General features: G+C 42.9%; 1 protein-coding gene across 2 annotated transcripts in view; it reads right to left on the reverse strand.

The window, feature by feature from the left end:
* Positions 1 to 20456, reverse strand: part of GAK (cyclin G associated kinase) — a 111899-nt gene that overhangs the window by 12158 nt on the left and 79285 nt on the right. Inside the window, exons 22-25 of one of the 2 annotated variants that reach the window (XM_030566388.1) lie at positions 18788 to 18958; positions 7273 to 7410; positions 6853 to 6894; positions 773 to 1003 (exon numbers count right to left, since the gene is read on the reverse strand). In XM_030566388.1, coding sequence (XP_030422248.1) covers positions 773 to 1003; positions 6853 to 6894; positions 7273 to 7410; positions 18788 to 18958 — 582 coding nt within the window. Of the gene's footprint in view, positions 1 to 772; positions 1004 to 6774; positions 6895 to 7272; positions 7411 to 18787; positions 18959 to 20456 lie in introns of both variants that reach the window. The other variant, XM_030566387.1, reaches the window with a different exon arrangement.

Raw genomic sequence — 20456 nt, forward strand, 5'->3', positions numbered from 1 at the left:
CACTCTCAGCTGTCAGTACGGACAGACTACAGCGCTTCCCCTACTGTGCTCTACAAACATGGGTTTAACTCACAGCGCTCTACATCTGCAAGTGTAGCCATGCCCTTAATGAAGGCACTGCCTATGCCAATGGGAGGAGTTCTTCCATCAGTGTAGGTAATCCACCTCCCCGAGAGGTGGTAGCTAGGTTGAGGGGAGAATTCTCCCATTGATCTAGAGCTGTCTACACCTGGGGTTAGGATGATTTAACGGCATTGCTAAGGGGCGTGGATTTTTCACACCCCGAGTGACACAGTTATAACTGACCTAGTTTCCTAGTGTAAACCAGGCCTCTGCGTACATTTTCCAGACATGAAGAGCTCTGTGTTGAGAGAAAGCTTTGTAGCTTACCTCTCAACAACAGAAGTTGGTCCAATAAAAGATACTACCTCACCCACCTTGTGTCACTAATATCTTGGGACCAACACAGCTACAACAACAACAACAACGCATACTGTCATGCTAATATCTATGAGGAACTGCTGGTAGGCAGAGAGATCTGACAAGTGGACCTTTAGCTGAACACAACTGCTTAAATGCCACTCATGTTATTGCTATTAGACCTCATTTAATAACAAAACAAAATATGAAGCCTTAACATGACTAAAATAAGTTCTTCAGAACCTTTCAAAGTTTCTGTTTTCATAAAGCGCCAGAACTATGCTTGCAGAGACCATGAGGACTTCATATGCAACACATTATTATAACTATAGTTCCAGGAAACAGAACTTACCAAAGCCTGGAGTTCGGATACCTCTCTCTTCTCGGCCTCCAATAACACTGAAGTTCACGGTATAGTTGGGTTTACTCTGTGTGCTGGATTTAGCTGGCTGTGGTTGAGTGTGGGACTGCCACGAAGTACCTGTATTTTGTGGTTTCTTTGTCTGCCACTGATTCCCTCCTTTCTGGGACGGAGCTGACTTCTGACCAAACCCACCAGCTGGGAATCCACCACCAGAAGGACCTGGACAATAACAGTGCCTAATTTAGTTGTAATACGTTTTAAAATGTTTTGACTACATAATACAGTCTCGCCCAAGTTCTGGTCTGACACCTACCCAAGTGATTTAATAAGAAACACCCTTCAATTTAAAGGAAATATAATATAGAGAACACGAGTGTCTGAAAGTGAAACTTAATGAGAACAGATTCGGCAGAGTTAGAGACAATATCGCAGTTCTAGTCTGGAACCCACGACTGAGTGTCAGTTATTTCACCTCAAACCTCAACCACTTAACTGTCATTTTGTGACAACTGTTAACCCTTGTCTGATCAGTTACCACACCGTGCACTTCAGTGGATATATTCAACACAGGAAAATACATTAGGTTTTCACTGCCAACTACTTACATTTAAGTATTTACTAATTATTATGAGAAGGATGCTGGGAAACTCCCCTCAGACTCAAGAAAAAGTGGTGTGCTCTGAAGGCACTCCCAATAAAATCCATGCCCTCAAGCTTCCTTTTGTGTATTACTGTTTTTAAATAAAGAATTCTTCACCAGATGGGGGAAAATGGCTTTAAAGCCTTTAAAAAAACGTTAGTAACGGGCTGTATACAAATACAGAGAAAATAACTGAACGAGGTCTGACAGCAGAGAAATTGCTTTAAGAACAACACTGAAGTAAGATATATACACAAACCTAACACACTAAAATTATCTTGAATGATAACCTAGCATTATTTCCCTAATTAAATCACAGTCTAGATTTCTCTAGTACCTCCCATCTCTGCCTGGAGAGTGGAAAATATATTAGTCTTTGTAGCTTCACCAGCTACAACAGAAGGCCTGATCCTCCATTGGTTACACCGGCGTAAGACCAGAGTAATGGAATCCAGCTCTAAAGCTTTAGTTTCAGCACTCAGCATGACAAGCCAGGGAATGATACTCCTAGCCAAGGCTCCACCCAGACTGCCTTTATTTGACGTCTCTTTCCTTCAGACACTATTTCTAGAAAGCGAGTTTCTTTGTCAACTGGCACGTGGTCAACATGACACTTCCTGGCACAGGCCCATTCAACTGAAAAGTAGCTTGGTAATTGAATTTAAATGCAGTATTATCATCTAAATTCAGACTGGAAAGAGGAAGGTCACATTCTTTGGAAGAAAATTCATTTAAACCTTCTACACCTCCATAAAGCAGATCTAAACCACTTCGCACTGGAATAGGTATAAGCCAAGCACAGACGGGCCTCAGACATCCAAACGCAGGCAGGAATGCCCTTTTCTTCACCATTTACCCCGTACTCCACCTCTACAGAAAGTTACAGTTGGGATGTTTAGAGGGAAAAATCAGAACAGAAGGCCCTGCATGTATGGGTCTATTTGCAGCTTTCTATACTACACTGTTTAAATTTGGCAAATTTTATAGACAGTACAGTCAAGCACTGACAATATTCATCATGAAGGCAATAGGAAAACACTTTGTCGTGAGAAGCCTTATATGGTATATGAACACACAACAAGCTTCTAGTGACAACCATGCAAATTGCTTATATGGAAGAATTTGACACCCTCTACTCTGGTTGTCACAAATAATTATGAGCTTTCATTTCAACAGTGCTGGACCAAGATATTTTCGACACTATCTCCCCACTATGGTGGTTACAACTGGCTGGCCAGCTCTTGCAGTCTGATCCTGAAAGCTGTGCACAGAGGGGCACATTTGCAGCTTGCTTCTGCATCTCTTTGGGTGATTGCCAATGAGAGGGAGGTGACAGAGGTGAAGGAGGGAGCTGATTTTGGTGGCCACACTGAATGGGCATTAGTAATGCTTGGTTTAGTTTTTATAGTAAGGGCGAAGTGCTAGCCCTGATGATGATTCTCTGGGATGATCCTGTAGCACAATAGGGCCATAGAAGTTCCCTAAGCAGCTAGGCAGCAAATTCCCCCCGCATAGACCTAACGCCTCAGGTGATACTGGGCTGGGCTCTCTCTATGGTGCCACATCTTCAGGCTGCAGCACAAGAGATGTGGACAAAGCGCTTCTACATCCTGCTGTAACTCCCACACTGGACTGTGCAGCACACATTATGGTGTGACATACACCAGTGTAAATCTGGGGTAATGCCAGTGTAGCTGATGGAATCACATTGGTGTAAAACAGATATGGGAGGCCTGAATCAGGCCCACTAGGACACACTGAAGTGACAAAGCTATTAAGATAAAGGCGTGCATGACATTAACCATACCATACTTGTTTGGCACAGGGTAACCTAATGGGGATGGTATAAAATGAAAAACAAAGTGTTAGTTACATCAAAACTATTGAGATTATCTGGCAAAAATAATTTGCCACTGACATGAAGTAAAGCAAAACAGAAGTGAGTTGGCACTTCTGTGGGATCTAGCGCAGTGGTCCCCAAACTTGATTTCATCTGGCAGGCGCCAGACGAGGAGCCGCTCATCTCCCCAGCACACAAGTGCCTTCTATGTTTCTGATCCTTTGTGCGTCTGGCTGCCTAGGCCAATGGCAACGAACCACGGCGTAATAGACTGGCACAACAGCTCATTTTCCCACTGAAGCAGAATCACAGCAGAAGCACCTTGAAGCAATCAGGTAAAAGGCTGTGGATCAGCAGCAGATGCAAAGACTTCATTGCCAACTGCATGTGGTGTATTGCTACATGCAGCGCAAGGACCAGGCTCTGATATCATGACCTCTGTGCCTGGCGTCCCCCATCCCTGCAGTTTTGCACTTGCAGTGGAGCAGAGTGAACTGAAATCTGCTCTCAATGGCTAGAGACTGATTCCATCCAGTTGCACTATCACAGTGTAGTTATAACACAGCAGCAAAAGGAAGACCGGGGTGAGGGAGGGAGAGAGGGCGAAGAGGGGGAAGGAGAGAGGCAACAATTGGAGTGGGAGACATGAAGAAAGATCAGAATGAGCCAGCACTTCGTGGTTCCATTAATATCTGATTAAATGTAAACGAAAATCATGTTTAAGCTTAAAACACATTTGTCCTGGACAAAAGCTTTCTCAGCGTGAACTGCACTGAAATTGCAGACAGGAAGCTACACATTCAAATAGGAAGGTGTAGAAGCTTCCTTACTGATTCCACCAAGAGTAAGAACTGGACACACGGACTCACACAAAAAAAATTCAGCAAGAAAGCAGAGTCCACGCTGGAGACTGACAATCCAGAAGAGGAGGAAACCTGATGCCTCACGCTGATTTTAATGCAAGATAGAAAAGACCAGGCTTCCCTGATTAGGTTGGCACATATTTTACTAGGGAGAAGGGGCCAGGGAGTGTACAGACAGACAACGTAGTGGAATGAAAGACCACAGACCATATATACTTTGCTAATTGTATCAGAGGTTTCTTGCTTACCCTTGACTTCCAACCCTCTGCTCCCAGTGCCTGACCACTTCATCTCCTCTCACTCATTCTCCCAACTCCAGCTCCTTTTCATTAGCACTAGGATCCTCACTTCTCAAAAGGCCAATCATTAACCCCAACTGCCTCTCCAACGACCGGCAACTCTCTTTTCCACTGCACCTCCTGAACAAACTGTTTATAATCACTGCCTTGATTTCCTCTCCTCCAATCCATGTAGATCCCCTACAGTGCAGCCTGTGCACTGCCCCCACTTCACTGGATCAGCTCTCACTAGCTCTCCAGTCACCTATTCTTGGCCAAGTCAAAGAACCGTCTTCACCCTCCCTGAGCTTTCTGCTGCTTCTGAGACCATCAATCACTTTCTCCTTCCTGGATTTTTACCGACGTGGGCTCTCCATTTTCTGCCTGCATCCGAGGGCTCTTTCAGCATCTTCTGTGGCAAGGAAGAGAAGAAATTGCTTTCACTGTTGGAGTCCCTCAGGGCTCTGTCCTCAGATCCTCTTCTCCCTGAGTGACTTCATCAGCTCACAGCTTCAGCTACCACTTCTATGCTACCACTCAAACATGCTCCCTCACTCCTGTCAACTTCCCTCTGTCTCTTACACAATATCTAAAGGTCTTTCCAAAGCACTGTCCTGGATGCCACCACCAAAACCCAGCGGAGCTACTTCCAAAACATTTGCCACTTCCTGTTATCAGTACCTTTGTCTCCCATCACTCAGGCTCAGAAGCACAAGGCCATTTTAATCTTCTCCCCCTTCCTCCCATGCACATCCAAGATAGCACCAAATATCACAACATCTTGCCATTTATTTCATTTCATAAAGAGTTCAAAAAAATTGGACCACTCCTTTCTGTCCTATCATCATTGCCTGCCTTGGATTTAATAACCGCCTCCTCTCTGGCCTCCCTCAGCACCGACATCTTTCATCTCAAGTCTGCTTAAAACTCAACAAAACCTTTAAACTTGTCCTTTCCGCCAAAGCCCTGTGCAACGTTGCCCTGAGCAAGTCTCAGATTTTCTCACCCATGTCCCCTTCTGACTATGCCCAAGTACGCCAGTCACACCAACCAATTTGTTTTCTTCTTTTCCAGAACCCTTGCTTTCCTCCAGGCTGCCCCATATGCATGGAATGATCTCTTGGTCAGTGCTCTAGTCTCCACCCCTTCCCAAAGACCCGCTGCTTTCATAAAGCTCACAAACTAATTCCTTCTCCCCTTTCTACATCCCGGATTTAATGGGCAGTAGAAATCTGAATGGGTTTTTTAAATCATTTTGAGATACCACCTCCCCCGAATTGCTCAGTGCATCTTCTCTCTTAAACCTGTCTTTTGGCTAAAAAGCTTCTGGGGTAGGGACTATCTATATATTTGAGTCTTGTACAGTTGCAAAGATATGGTCAGTACATAAACCTTAACTCATAGCCAAGTAGTTGGTTATTCGTTTTTTTTCTTGATTGAATTTGGTGCAATATGGCATGTGGCTATTGACAAAAGGAAGCGCTAATCCAGGTTTCTCAGGTTTCCTCCTTAACTCAATACTTGCTGCAAAATTATACAAAAATAGTGGAGAGAGAATAGCTACTTTTAACAGTACATACCAAGTCTGTAAAGTTGCGTGTAAATTTACAGATGACATACACTGGGTGCAACTCAGGAAGTCAGACACTGAGGTGGCATGTGGCTAAATATTAAAAAATTCTCACTACTAAATAATGATTCATAAAATGATCATAGTTATCAGGGTTGGAAGGCACCTCAGAAGGTCATCTAGTCCAAACCCCTGCTCAAAGCAGGACCAATTCCCAGCTAAATCATCCCAGCCAGGGCTTTGTCAAGCCTGACCTTAAAAACCTCAAAACCTCAACCCTGTAATGAAAGTCAGTGAAACACTGATCATATGTGAGTACTGAGAGACAGTTTAACAAGGAAGTTCTTGAAGTTCCTGTCCAGAGTTCAACCATAAGCCAGTGGAGAGAGATTACAACTGGCCATGTCTTCTGTTTCCTTTTTTAAAAGTTACCAATATAAAATAAAGAGTGGTTTAACATTTCTACTAACAGCGAAAGCAGTTTCAGAAGTTCTGCATTTCACAGTTATGATCACCCTAATTTTTTGTGGACCAGAAGTAAATAGGAATTGCCACACTAGCTCAGACCAACAATCCCATTGCTGACAGGACAGCATGCATCACAGGAAGGTGCAAGAAACCTCACGGTGGGCAATTTTGGAATAACGTGCTCATTCAGAAACGTTTTTCAAACCACTTCAGTTAGAAGTTGAAGCATTAAAGGGTTTATATTGCTTCCAAGCTATGTTTTCAAAACAATTTCTATGTAGTAACAAAGTTATTAGTTGCTTTGTTCTTTTAAGAAAACATACAAGATTACCTGGAAGACCAGATTTAAGGTTAGCAAGGTCAGCAAAGGGGTCGAAGTTCTGAGATTTTGCTTGGCTGAAAGACAAACCTGAAGGCACACTTGTCTGGCTTCCTGTAGTAAGAGCTTGGCCTGTGTCATAAAAACAAATAGAAGTTAAGTATAGGGCACCGACGGCAGAGGATGAAAATATCCATTCTTTTTAAAAGGTGTTGACAAAAACTGTTTCCCTGATTCACAGCAAATTGCTATCAATATTTTCTATGTAGATTCTTGTCTGAGGACTCTCCTCCAAAATTCTTGTTATATATGTTACACTGTTAGCTTTTACCATGTCTATAACTTTCAGTACCTTAAAGCCGAGTACTTTAATGTGACTGTATTTAATGAACCACATGAGAGTCGCATATGGTTGTTCTGTTGTTTCGGGTGGCTGAGATGACGGATATTTGGAATGCACGCATTTTCTTTAGCAATAGAAATACACAGTATATTTTTGTTGCACAATACCTTCAAGTGCAGGCTTCTTCAGCTGTTGTGATGCTAGTTTGGTTGTAGCTGGGGAATCTGCCCAAGAATCCCATCCACTTAAAAGATCTGGGTGGCTTGCAGAGGAAGTCATTTTAGGAAGGTCTGGCACCAAATTTCCTAGAAAAAAATTGCAAAAAAAATTGTCAGTAAGAAACCCACAATGTTAATTGCACTTTTTGGCAAGAGAATTCAAGACTGCTATCCAGACTCCCAGCTGGGTCACTATTTGGCCGGTGTATATTCCCAATATTAGTACCAATTATTAAAATGATGCAGTGTTACTGTGCGTTCTTACACATCTCCTGCGTTCCTAGAAGGGTTCTGCCACTGGGGTACTTGAGATGTAGCTTTGATTTCTATTTTCAAACTTTGCTGAGCAGGCCAAGATAAAGGTACCTTCATTCACAGCCGCTGCTGTTAAATTAACACTTTAGCTCTTCCAGACTAAGGGATCATGCATGGGTCACTGCTTCAGGGTCCTCATCTGGTTTTTTACATTAGAGCAGGTGGCTCCAAGCCAGCAGCACTTTAGGAATGGCGCTCCATGCCACTCAACAGCCCAGGAACTACCAAGCTGGACTGAGGGACACCTGATCTCCTAAAATGGGTTTACATGGGCTATGGGTAGTGCCAGTGAAGCTCCATGTGGGGCAAAGGTTTGTTCATGGGCTCAATACCATAATGACCCCATAGACAGCTGAAGAGCAGGGCACAGCAAGGTATCTTCTGCTCCATCTTGGGAAAATAATTTTAGGGACAAGTGAATCTTTTACTCTAGGAAGAAAAGGTGGAGAGTGAACCTTCAGGCCCTTCCCCACGTGCATGCAGCAAAAGAAGAGCCTGTCCGGATTCAAAATGCAGAAGGAAATGAGAGCAAAGATAGACTGAAAAGGGTTTGAGGGGACCGTCCAATTGACTGCCATTACTCGTGTCCCAGCTAGAGTATTAACGTTAACTTAGAGCTACATAATTCTTCTCCACCTCAGTGATTTGTGCATTTCACTCATGGAATAAGCAACTCATACACATAATGCAAAATATCTGGTGTCCTTTCAGAGTCCAAAGTGCTAGATACGTTGGCATTTATTAATAAATAACATTTAGTGCCTCATGTTAGCTTTGAGCGTTCCCTCCAACAGTATGCTGAGAAACTAACACACAGGAATACACCTCTACCCCGATAGAACGCTGTCCTTGGGAGCCAAAAAATCTTACTGCGTTATAGGTGAAACCGCGTTATATCGAACTTGCTTTGATCCGCCGGTGTGCGCAGCCTCACCCCCCCAGAGCACTGCTTTACTGCATTATATCTGAATTTATGTTATATTGGGTCACGTTGTACTGGGGCAGAGGTGTAATACACAATTTTGCAATGCATTTGTGCTCTCCCTTTTCTTGACTGCTACAGCAAGGGATGACCAGAGATACAAATTGAAACTGAAAAGTTCTTTGGTGAAGCTGGCATGTAGTTTAGCATCAACCCAGGACAGCTAACAGAACCAGGCACTGTAACACGATCACCATGACTCAGGAAAACATTATGACTTCTCCAATTCTCTCAGCCTTCCAACTCCAAAAAGCCTCACTTTTTGGAGGCTGAGAAAAGACAGCACCATCACCCAGTGTGTGTGGAATACTCTGAAGATCTGGTTTAACAGAATATAATCTGAAGCTCCGTATTTACTAAGTCTCCTTTTCCTAGCCCCTTATGTTCAAATTGTTTAATTAAAAAAATTAAGTCTGTGGCACTTATGGTTGCAAAGAAATCTTTAAAACAGGAATTGTGCGTAACTGACTTGTTCATCTAAACAGAATGTTAACTCTGGATCCTAATGAGGACACCTTAAAATGTCAGCCCTAAAGTATTATACCATATATTCAGTCTTAGCTACCTCACCACTGATCATTTTATCAGATTCCTCAAGCCAAAGTACTTCTCTGTTGCTGCATGTAACAAAAGACATCGGGATCGAGGACAGCTAGTTTCTGACAAAGGTTAGAGGAGGCAAAGTGAGCTAGGGCATAATATAGCCTCTAAGTGAATAGCCATCATCTCTCTGAAGACACTAAAACTGCTTGTTCAAACTAGTCCCTCCAACGCATTATTCCAAGTTGCAAACAACAGCAGGAGACGCTCAAGCCTACACTTGTTTGACTTCTAATTATGATCAACTGTTATAGCTCTTCCCTACAATCTAATGAAGTCTGGTGATTATTTACTGCCCATGAAACTTACTCATTCCTTTATTATTGAATTATACGCACCCATCACTGCTCCGACACCGAGTTCACTCCATTTCATTACTGTGGATTATTGTAATGAACACTGACAATACTACTCATTCACTGTTTAATGACTTTAAAATTGCTTCTCGATTCAAATGCCCCTAGCTGTGCTTGTGTCTTACTCTGCACGTCCCTGGTAGCGCTTGGACATGGTCTCTCGCTAAAGAAGTCGCTCTCCTTTGCACTTGCATTTCAGGTCACTGTACACCAGTCTGTGCTTCTTCTCCCTCAGTGGGTTTTGCCTCTTACCTTCCAACACTCACTTAAATTAACAGCAGTACAATTATTTTCACAAACCCTAAATTTCTTATTAAAATAAATGCATAAACCTGACCACAAGGGAGGAAAAAAAAGCCCAGGGATCCACTTCCAACATGGTACTGAAAAGTTTTCATTCTGGAGGTAAATTTGAGAGATCCCCAGCAGCAACCCACCTCCCCCATTTCTGCTGGGTTTTATGGAGCCTGTGTGACACCAGTTTGCTGCCAAAGGAAATCTGATGACAAATGCTGAACAACAATCTCATCAGTGAATCGAGGAGAAAAATGGGCGTTTCTGATTCTAAAAGGACACAAATATTTGGTGCCCTTTCAGAGTCAGAAGTGCTAGATACATTGGCATTTATTAATAAATATTTAGCACCTCATGTTAGCTTTCAGTGTTTGCTCCAACAGTTTGCTGAGAAAGTAAAACAGGAATAATCTACAATTTTGCAATGCATTTGTGCTCTCTATTTTCTTGACTGCTAGGGCACCTGGTGACCAGAGATACGGACTGAAAGGAGGAATTCTAATTCCTCCATCTTCATGTGACACGCAAGCTTGCAATTGTACAATTCTACTCTAGATATCCATTCCTGGTTTGGGGGGAAGGGAGCACCTGAAATCTGAGGATATTTCTGTTTCAATGAATGTGGATTTTAGAGCATGTCATGCTCTTCACCCTGGCGACAAGCACTGTCCTTGCTGCCAGCCAGCCTTTAAGAAGCTCTCCAGGGACTTGAGGTTTAAGAAAACACTATTCAGTCCTGGGGAGGAGGGGGCATAGCAGAGTCTTTTTCATCAAGAGTATAATTTAACCAAGGCATACTTACTTGGGCTGTACTGTAACCATTACAAAAGTATCGGCTATCCATAACAGCCACAAAAGAAGAATACAAAAATCTTATCTCAGCTTATCTATGGAACACCGCAGCGCAATGCTAAGCAACTTCAGCTGATTTTCTGAATCCATTTGTTATGGCAAAGAAGAAATTTCATACAAAAATGTTTCAGACATTGGGTCATCATTAAACACGTGCAACAGAGCAAATACTACTGGGGGAACTGACGCAAGTGTGCTTATTACGCTGTAGCACCCATGGAACACTAATTTAGTTTTCATTGACACATCCCAAAAGGGATTTTCTTGCCTAAATATCTATGAGGAGCATAAACCCAGAGAGCAAAGTAAGTTGGAAAGGGACTTACTGCCCTTCCACCATAAATATCTGGTGTCCATGTTTGCTGTATCGCAGCACTGAGGTTCTGTAATGGAAGTGACAGCAGAAAAACAAAAAAGGTGGCAATTAAGCAGGATGCATAATTAGAGCTCTGTGCAGATACAAAATTAGTATCCACATCCAATCCACAAAAATGGTCCACAGATGGAAAGCGGCTATCCGCAGATGGAAAGGGGATATCCGCAGATTTCTGAACTCTGCACTTATTACAAATAGAGACATTTCTCCTTGCAGATGAACTCAAGAAAAGGCTTTGCACCCATGCAAATAAACAAAATCAGGCAAGCTATTTTCCAGCAGTTAGCAATATCCAAACAGTTAAGGCCCATCTTCCACCTATATTAGTGCAAGTGCCATTAAGAATTTCAAGCGACCACAGCTAGGTTAATAGCTTACACAAGGTGCAACTTGAAACAGCCTAATTCACGATATGGTTTGTAAAAGCCATTTTATCCATTGTGCCTTCCCGACACTGGTGACCCAAACACACTATCTGAAATGTGAACTGAACAACAACTTCAGAAACAGAGATGTGGCCTGGACCTTACTGTTTAGGGGATATGGCCAAACAAGGGCCGGGTCAAGATTCAGCCTTCTAACATCCCACCTCCACCTATGAACTACAGAAAAGCTCCTAAATCAGGGGCAGACAAATTTTTTGGGCTGAGGGCCACATTGGGTTTCTGAAATTGTATGGAGGGCCAGTTAGGGGAGGCTGTGCCTCCCCAAATTGCCAGGTGTAGCCCAGCCCCCACCCCCTATCCAGCCACCCCTGCTTCTTGCCCCCGACAGCCCCCCTGGAACCCCTGACCCATCCAATCCCCCTATTCCCTGTCCCTTGATGGCCCCCCCAGGACCCCTGCCCCATCCACCCCTCCCTGTCCCCTGACCACCCCTAGACCCCCACCTGAGCCCCCCTCTCATTCCTGTCCGCACCCCTGGGACCCCTGCCCCATCCATCCAACCACCCCTGGGAACCCCTGCCCTTGACTGCCTCATCCAATCCCCCTCCTTCCTGATTGCTCCTGATTGCCCCCTGCTGCTCCATCCAACCCCCCACTCCTTCCTGACTGTCCTCCCGGGACCCCTGCCCCCATTCAACCCCCTGTCATCCCCCCAACTGCTCTGCCCCCATCCACACCCCTGCCCCCTGACCACCACCACCACCCCAAACTCCCCTGCCCTCTATCCAACACTCCCTCCCCCAGCTCCCTGCCCCCTTACCGCGCCACCCAGAGCACCAGGACAGGCAGCCTATAGGGTTAAGCTAGAGCCAGCCACGCAACCGCGCAGCACAGAGCACAGGGTCAGGCCGCAGCTCTGCAGCTGCGCTGCCCGGCAAGAGCTCGCCACTCAGGGCATTGTGCCGGCAGTGCAGTGAGCTGAGCCTGCAGGGGAGGAGGAACAGCAGGGGAGGGGCTGGAGGCTAGCCTCTTGGGGCAGGGGCTCAGGGGCCGGACAGGAGGGTCCCGCAGGCCGGATGTGGCCCGCGGGCCACAGTTTGCCCACTTCTGTCCTAAATGAATATTATTAACTGCATGAAAAGACAACCTCCTAACGGGAAAGACTACCTTTGACTGCCTTCACTGGCATCCTACTGCTTCCTCTCTCATTTCCACCCCCAGACTGACATCACTGGGGAGCTCAGTTTTTATGTGGGTGAACTGTTCTATTTTTCTGTAAACACTGGTTTGTATGATCTGTGGGGCAGGGAATGGTCTAACTAGGTAACTAGTTTTGTGAAATATCTTGTTTATAGCGCAAATTCAGTGATTTTTAATACTTCTTCCCGTTTGCTTTGTTGCATCCTGCCTACATGACAAAGTGGAACAGTGTGGCCCAGTTCCCCTACCTGAAGTGAATAAGGGCCTTTAGGCATTGTCTAAACTATACAAATAAACTTATTTTATCATGTTTGTGGCCTAAATGGTTTCTTTTTGCTCGTGCGGACAGAACATCTTGCAACAAAGTTAAAATAGCCTCGTGATGGGGTATACAAACCCACACTGGGACAGAACCCGAGTAAAAGGACAATACTGGGCCCAGCTACCTCGCCCCTCCAACCCTGCAGAGCCTACTTCCAACTGGAAGCAGAGTTGAAAAGGGAGCAACCCAGCTCAGCAGTGGGGAGAAGTGCAGAGCTACCCTGGTGGGCTCCTGGAAACGGGATTACAGATGCCTCCCTGAAGCACCAGGACAGTATGCTGAGCCCAGTGAGGCTAACTGTTTGCTTCTGGTCCCAGAAAAGGGAAAAGGAAACCAGAGGGAGCGGTGGTAGCAAGCGACCCAAGGAGGATAAAACAGAGGGCTCATTCTCACCCCACTCCAGGGGTCAATATTGCTGACACTTTGAGGGCCTTGGGTCAGAGCGCAGTAGAATGGATCGACCTGTTCTCTCCTATTACAACCCTTCCCCAATGATGAGTGGACACTAACCACTAGACCACCTGGGCCACGAAGGACACTACTACAATCCTGTTATGTGTAGGCATATGTATCTATCAGGATTCAAGTGTCAGTATGCCTGCAAGCGCTTCTTAAAGACAGCTTCATATCTGCTATTGTACTATAACACCTAACATTGCTGTAAATGAAAAGTCACACATCCAACTTGTATCACAGGGGTAGCTGTGTGACTCTGGATCTGTGAAAAGTGACAAAGAGTCCTATGGCACCTTATAGACTAACACACGTTTTGGAGCATGAGCTTTCGTGGGCGAATACCCACTTCGTCAGATGCATGCACATTCAACTTGTTTATTCTGACCCTACATAAAGTGCTGCCAATTGCACAAGTGTGTTATTCCCTTGAATATCCAGGTAGTTGGTTTCTCAATTGCCACAAAAACCCAAATAAAACATTAGCAGGGAGCAGAAAGCCTTACGAGGAAGTTCTTATTTTTATTCTGGATATTATTTAAAGGGCATTCTATTAGAATCTGGAGAGGTTGTTTGTTTCTTTTTTTTCTTAAACTAGTCAACCTAGAATTCAGGTTGACTGTCCCTTCAAAACAATTCCCTAAAATGCTTGGAACATGGCTTTTTCAAAACCAGGATTCATAATTGTGTTTTAACATGGCCATCTCTGTAGTGCAGACAGAACTTTTGTGGCTCCAGATGAGCAGGTTTCCAACAAACTAAACTGAAATAAGTAGGTTTACATTTTTGTTACCAACCAGGCTGGGACAGTGGATAGTGCAGTACATGTACTTTAGGACTACTGTAATTGTTCAGATTGACAAATTACATGATAGGTGAACTAGCCTAGACCTTCATATGGGCTTGCTCTCAGTGACTGATGAATTCAGGCAACCATCAGAACTCCACCAATCCCTTCATACATCAAACCAACAACTGACAGAACTACCCAGAGGCTGTGAGAGACAGCCTGAGAGTCAGATACAGCGTAGGATTCTAAATCCATGCAAAGACTTTTCCCCCTAAGTCTGCTCTAATTTCCTGCCAAACAATTCCTCTTCTGAGCAACACTTGTTATCTAAGTAGATACTGAAACTTTCTTTGCCATTATTTTTGGTTGCACAAGTGATGATTTATCATCAGACAGCCTTCATATTGACCAGTTACACAGCAGCTCAGCTGAGAATATGCAAATAGGCCATACCATTGTATAAAGAAACAAGTACTGGGATACACCTTTAAGAGAAGAAAAAATTCTTCACTGCTTGGTATTAGTCAACAATCCCTGCACTTCTATATCATCCCTAGTTTCAGATGTGATTAATGAGAACAGGTAACATGTATATTTGGTTTTCCTGCATCATTAAACAACTGCATCTTGCCCTAAAGTATGAAAAATTCCCCTACACACAAAGCTGGCATCTGCTTCAATTTTGCAAAAGGAAAATCATTTTCAAGTAATATCTTGCTTTGACATGAGTCCAGTGTGGGTAGTTTTATACGCCTAGTGAGAGCATAACATGATACTTACCTTGTCTATATTGTAAATCAGCCATAGCCCTCTGCTTGGCCTTTCATTTTAAGTACAAACTAGTGTGGGATCCAATATAGTCAAGCCTAGTTTTGGATACCATTTATATGTGATTAATACTCAGCTTGCAATATGGCACACTGCGGAGTAATGTAGTACTACTCCATCAAGTACAAGAGGTTGTACCAAAAAAACCTTTCCACAAAGCAAGCTTCTGAGAAGAAGAAAATGCCCCTGATGTCAACTAGAGGAAAAAACAGAGGTGAGGAAAAAGGTATTACTAGCCCCTGACTATCATCCACACTTTGTAAGTTCACTCTTAACTCTATATAGCTCACACAACCATTTTTCTGGTTCCACATATTTATCCTACCCAGCCTTGTACTTGACTGCAAGGCAAAGCTGAAAAAGTTGCATGGCTGACCTTGTGTCAAACCACAGCACTTCCTCCGACATTAAAGGAAATGAAATCCCAACAGGAGCCGTGAGCAGTAGCCATAGGACCCACAGAGGATATTGTCCAACATGCCTTATGAAATCTGGCCTGTCTTGGTGTGCAGAAACTACCTCTCTTCCACAGGGAACTTCAAGGTTTTAGAAAAATTGTGTGCACCTCGCCTGAGGGAAGGGCCAATGCTAATTGTCACGTTAACCGTCTAGCAGGATCCCTTCCTGAGACAGTAAGAATTACTCAACTTAAGAAAATGGAGAACTGTGCCCCTGAAATGCCATGGCACATATAACCCGACTCTAAATGGGTCCCTTCCCACTGAGCTCCTGTTTCGACATTGTTAAATGATGAGTCGGTATTTCACCTTTACAAGCTTTTGAATACAGCCTAGTATTCACACTACACTAATCTCATCAGCAAGGCCCTGCTCTGCTCAGTGCTGTACAAAGGTAAAGTGAGACCTGCACCTTGCCTCAAACTGCTTACAATCTGATGACAAGGTGCAATAAGTGAACAACAAAAGGGGATGGGAGTGAAGACAAACGAAGAGTTATATCATGTGGGTCCAAATTAGACTTTAAAAAGTATTTTAAAGAGCCACAGCAAATGGCAGCCACCTGTGCTCCCTTAACATTCGTTGCCATCCCCAGGAGAGACACACGCAGGCCCACTACCTATAGTTGTCTTCATTCATTTGCTTCGCCTTCTAGGTAGGCCACTGCCCAACAGCCCATTTACCTGACATCATCAGCCCTTTATTTAAAAGAGATGCAGACTGTTCCCACAACAATAAGAGGATAAGCCCCTTTAGGGAATCAGCATCTCTGAAATTTCCATTACCTGGAGTTTTAGAAAAGTATCCTTATGCCAGAGTCTCTCATTATTCCTTGGGCAATTCATCACGGACATGTGGCATAGTGTTGGTTTGTTCTAGGTAGGAAATACAGCTTGAGCTCACTTTGCTTTTGCCCATTATGATTAAAAGTATGTGCACAGATATTGCTCGTATTTAGAAAACTCTGAGAGCTATGTCCTTTACAAGGGTGGCTAAGTTTCACTATTCTCGTTTTACAGCTATGGAAACCGACAGAGAGGGGTTGTGACTTTTATTTATTTATTTTTAACAGAAGATCAACAGCTCACCCAGGATAGAACTAAGTTCTTCTGAATGGCAGTCCAGTGCTGTCATAAACAGATAGCTAAGGGTTAATGCCTCTTTTACCTGTAAAGGGTTAAGAAGTTCACCTAGCCTAGCTGACACCTGACTAGAGAACCAATGGGGGAACAAGATGTTTCAAAAGGAAGGAGGGAAGTTTCCTTTGTTTAGTCAGTTTTCAGTTTCAGCTGGAGTGAAAAAGATCAAGGAACTAGCCTCTTATCAGAGTAGTAAGTTTTAGAAAGGGATACACAGGTTTATGTTTATTTTCTTTTGTACTTGTCTTGGAGCAAATTAAGGGAATTATCAAATTTGGGGATTCTTGTGTGTATTAAGATTTTTGCCCAGGGGAACTCCTGTGTTTTCATGTTATTGTCTGTGAGATTAGCTGATATGCTGTCTCCCAGAGGTTGGTTTTTTTTTCCACCCCTTTCTTTTCCCTTTCTTTTCTTTAATTAAAAGCCTTCTTTTTAAGAACCTGATTGATTTTTCCTTGTGTTAAGATCCAAGAGATTGGATCTGGACTTGTTAGGGAATTGGTGGGGGAAAGAGGGGGGGATGGTTAAATTCTCCTTGTGTTAAGATCGAAGGGATTGGATCTGGACTCGCCAGGGAACTGGTGGGGGAAAGAAGGGGGGACGGTTAAATTCTCCTTGTGTTAAGATCCAAGGGATTGGATCTGGACTTGCCAGGGAATTGGTGAAGGAGTCTCTCAAGGCTACCCAGGGAGGGGAAGGTTTTGGAGGAAAAGGGAGTGATCCAGACACTGAGAATTCTGGATAGTGGCAGCGATACCAGATGTAAGCTGGTAATTAAGCTTAGAAGTGTCCATGCAGGTCCCCACATCTGCACCCTAAAGTTCAGAGGGGGGGTGAGACCTATGACAAGTGCCCTATCCACGCACTACCTCCACAGAAAGATGTTCACATACTGATGTGGACTATACTATATTTTTTATTTGCTCCGTAATTCAGACATGTTTCTAATACAGATTTTACAATTAAATTATAACCTGAAGGTGTAACTATTACGGCAAATTTACTGCATGACAGTTATACTTCTGAATCACATCTCACTGAATAGTAAAAAAAAAATTCAATTGAAAACCCACAAGGATTCATTTAGCTTTATTCCAGAAATTGAAAATTTAAAGGGTGACACAGAATTCTTGTGCCTTCAGTTTTAAACAAATATTTTTAAATTTTTACAGTCCAAATCAAGTAACTTGTTTCTGTTTAGTAAAGCAACCATGTAGTCTACAACTTCACTGGATAGTATCTGAGTTAACTGACAAATCTAAACTGATGATTTAATCTTTAAATACTCTTGCGTTACTTTACATATACAGTACTGGAAAACTGAAATTGCTTTTATTGGTGTGTGTGTGTGTGTGTGTGTGTGTGTGTGTGTGTGTGTATATATATATATAAAGTATATTGGTGAGTTGCTATTGAGTAATAGTTCGTATTACTAGCTCTATTCGCATTTATGGAAAATTAATTATTTTATGTATTTATTATAACAACTAACTAGGATATAGTGTTAAAAGGAAACACATGGAGAAAAGGGTTTTACCTACGATAGCTGGAAGAAAACATTGAAACAAATTAGATTAGCTCCAAGTATTATATAATGTTGCCTATAAATATATTTTAACAAAATTACTTCAGTACAAGTAATTCCAACTAGCCTCAGTTCTGAAATGTTGAAGGAAACAACATTCTTCTAACAGATTCTAGTCTAGAATCACTTGTATTCCTCTACTTTCCCTTTCCAAGACCTTAAGTATGTAAATCACATTTACGTTTAGTAATCTAGGTCATTTAATGAGATTGAAAACACAACACTCGGTGTAACCTCGGTTATACGTTGTCATCTCCCAGAAGAAAATTAAACATAGGATTAGCAAAAGGTTAGCAATCTTGTCAAAATAATTGTACCAAGACTTACTACAGTAGCACTATACAGGAAATACTACCAGCTGGACATGTTCATCTGCGCACCGGGAACATGGAGCTTATTAAAATAGCAGCCACAACAAGAGGATCTGTTAGATGCTAATCAACCTTGACTAAGCTGAGAGAATAAAGAACTAAACCCCGGGGAAAACCACAGAAACCTTTACCAAAAAATCATGCCAAAAGCACTTACCTAAATGTAAGAAGTCTGAGCTGGAAGAAGGAGGTGGTGCGCTGTGTGTGGAAGGAAATATACTAGATGTAGATATTGCATTTGGATTAAGAAAGTCTTCAAAGAGATCAGGACCAGACAGAGTCGGCTTCTCGGATCCTGATGACATTGTGAATGGGTCAAACGGATCAGCTAAAGAAAGAGGCAGAAAACAAAATTATCTTGAGGGCAGGCGTTACTGCAAATAAAAACACAGGATAAAACTTACTTACACCCTCTTGGGCAGGGGTAATAAGGTGAGGTCATGGGTGTCAACTGACGAAGGCTTTTGAAGTTTCTCTTCTTTCCGGCAGGAGACAACAATTGGTCCCTGCCCCCAGACACTAGTACTTACATGCTATTAGAGACACAGAGCATTTCAGCCAATCAAAGCCAGGTAAAACAATTATCCCTTCCAACGTAAATCCTTACTGACACTGTATAAAAATTCAGCCACAACGCTAGTTTTCTCTACACAAGCCATTCCCTCAATCTTGAGGCATTCATTTCAGATCAGCCCACATTTATCCAAAAATTCACATTAGTAGGGAGATCTAAACAGAAGTCAGCGACAAGATAGGAATCCCAGAGCCCCAGTTAACAAACTGTAACCAAAGTGGGCTGTTAAACTAGCAAAACACCAAAACAGAACAGCCACAGTAAAAGGAAGGCATGACTAAAGGTGATTCATGTTCACCGTGCTGAGACACGACCTGGAGAAGGCAGCACCACAGTGTTCAAGAGGGAGCTACATCAGTGATGGCTGTCAGGGAGAGAACTAATTGGAACAGTATTTATACCCAGCAGGGGATGGCATGAGATGGCCAGCAGGCTTGGCTCAAGCTATGCCCTGTGCCAGTTGTCCTCAAGGGTCAATAAACTTCAAGAACTAAGGGACTTCTACTCGTCTAACTCCAAAAAACTAGAATCCAGGAGTGATAATCCAGCCCTGATGTATCTGTGGATAACATGATTATATTGCATATGATGCGGTAAAGCATATTATCCTGAATACTGAATCCGCATGCACATACAGCCTGACTTTTGCTTCAGCATGCAGGTACAGAATCGCAGACATCGATCTGACTTAAGAAGGTAATATGCAAGTTGAAAAAGCTAGTAGAAACACTAGAACAAAACCTACTATATGATTGTTATTTTCTTTATATAATGTAACAATAGGTTGAGGTGCATTCCTCAGTGCTTTCCCATGGCTAAGTTATTGTACAAGAAGGGCATAGTCAAAGGATAATCTACACTGACTATAACTTTTATGGACTCCTGCCAATGAGAGAAAATGCTAGACCTAAATAATTTGATTTATTCAAACAATTCAGCAATAATGAAGCAGTAAATAAATATTTCAGGGATCACATAAGTTATCTAGAATGCAGCAATGTAGCATGTAATTCTAGTCTTCTGTCCAAATCTGATGATTTTTGTGCATTTAAGTCAGACCCCTTAACCAATTCCCAAAGAAAATGATGTCGTTGTAACAGGGATATTTTAGAATGACACTTACAGTGATGAAACTGGAAAAAAAAATTGGGTTGAAGGAACATTTAATACTACATTAAGCTTGAAGGAATTCTGCACTCTAGAATTAAGAGTGGTTCCAAATCAGGAATAAAACTGATGGATCCTAGGCTTT

This window comes from Gopherus evgoodei, chromosome 6 (genome assembly GCF_007399415.2).
Source record: "Gopherus evgoodei ecotype Sinaloan lineage chromosome 6, rGopEvg1_v1.p, whole genome shotgun sequence".
Lineage (NCBI taxonomy): Eukaryota > Metazoa > Chordata > Testudines > Testudinidae > Gopherus > Gopherus evgoodei.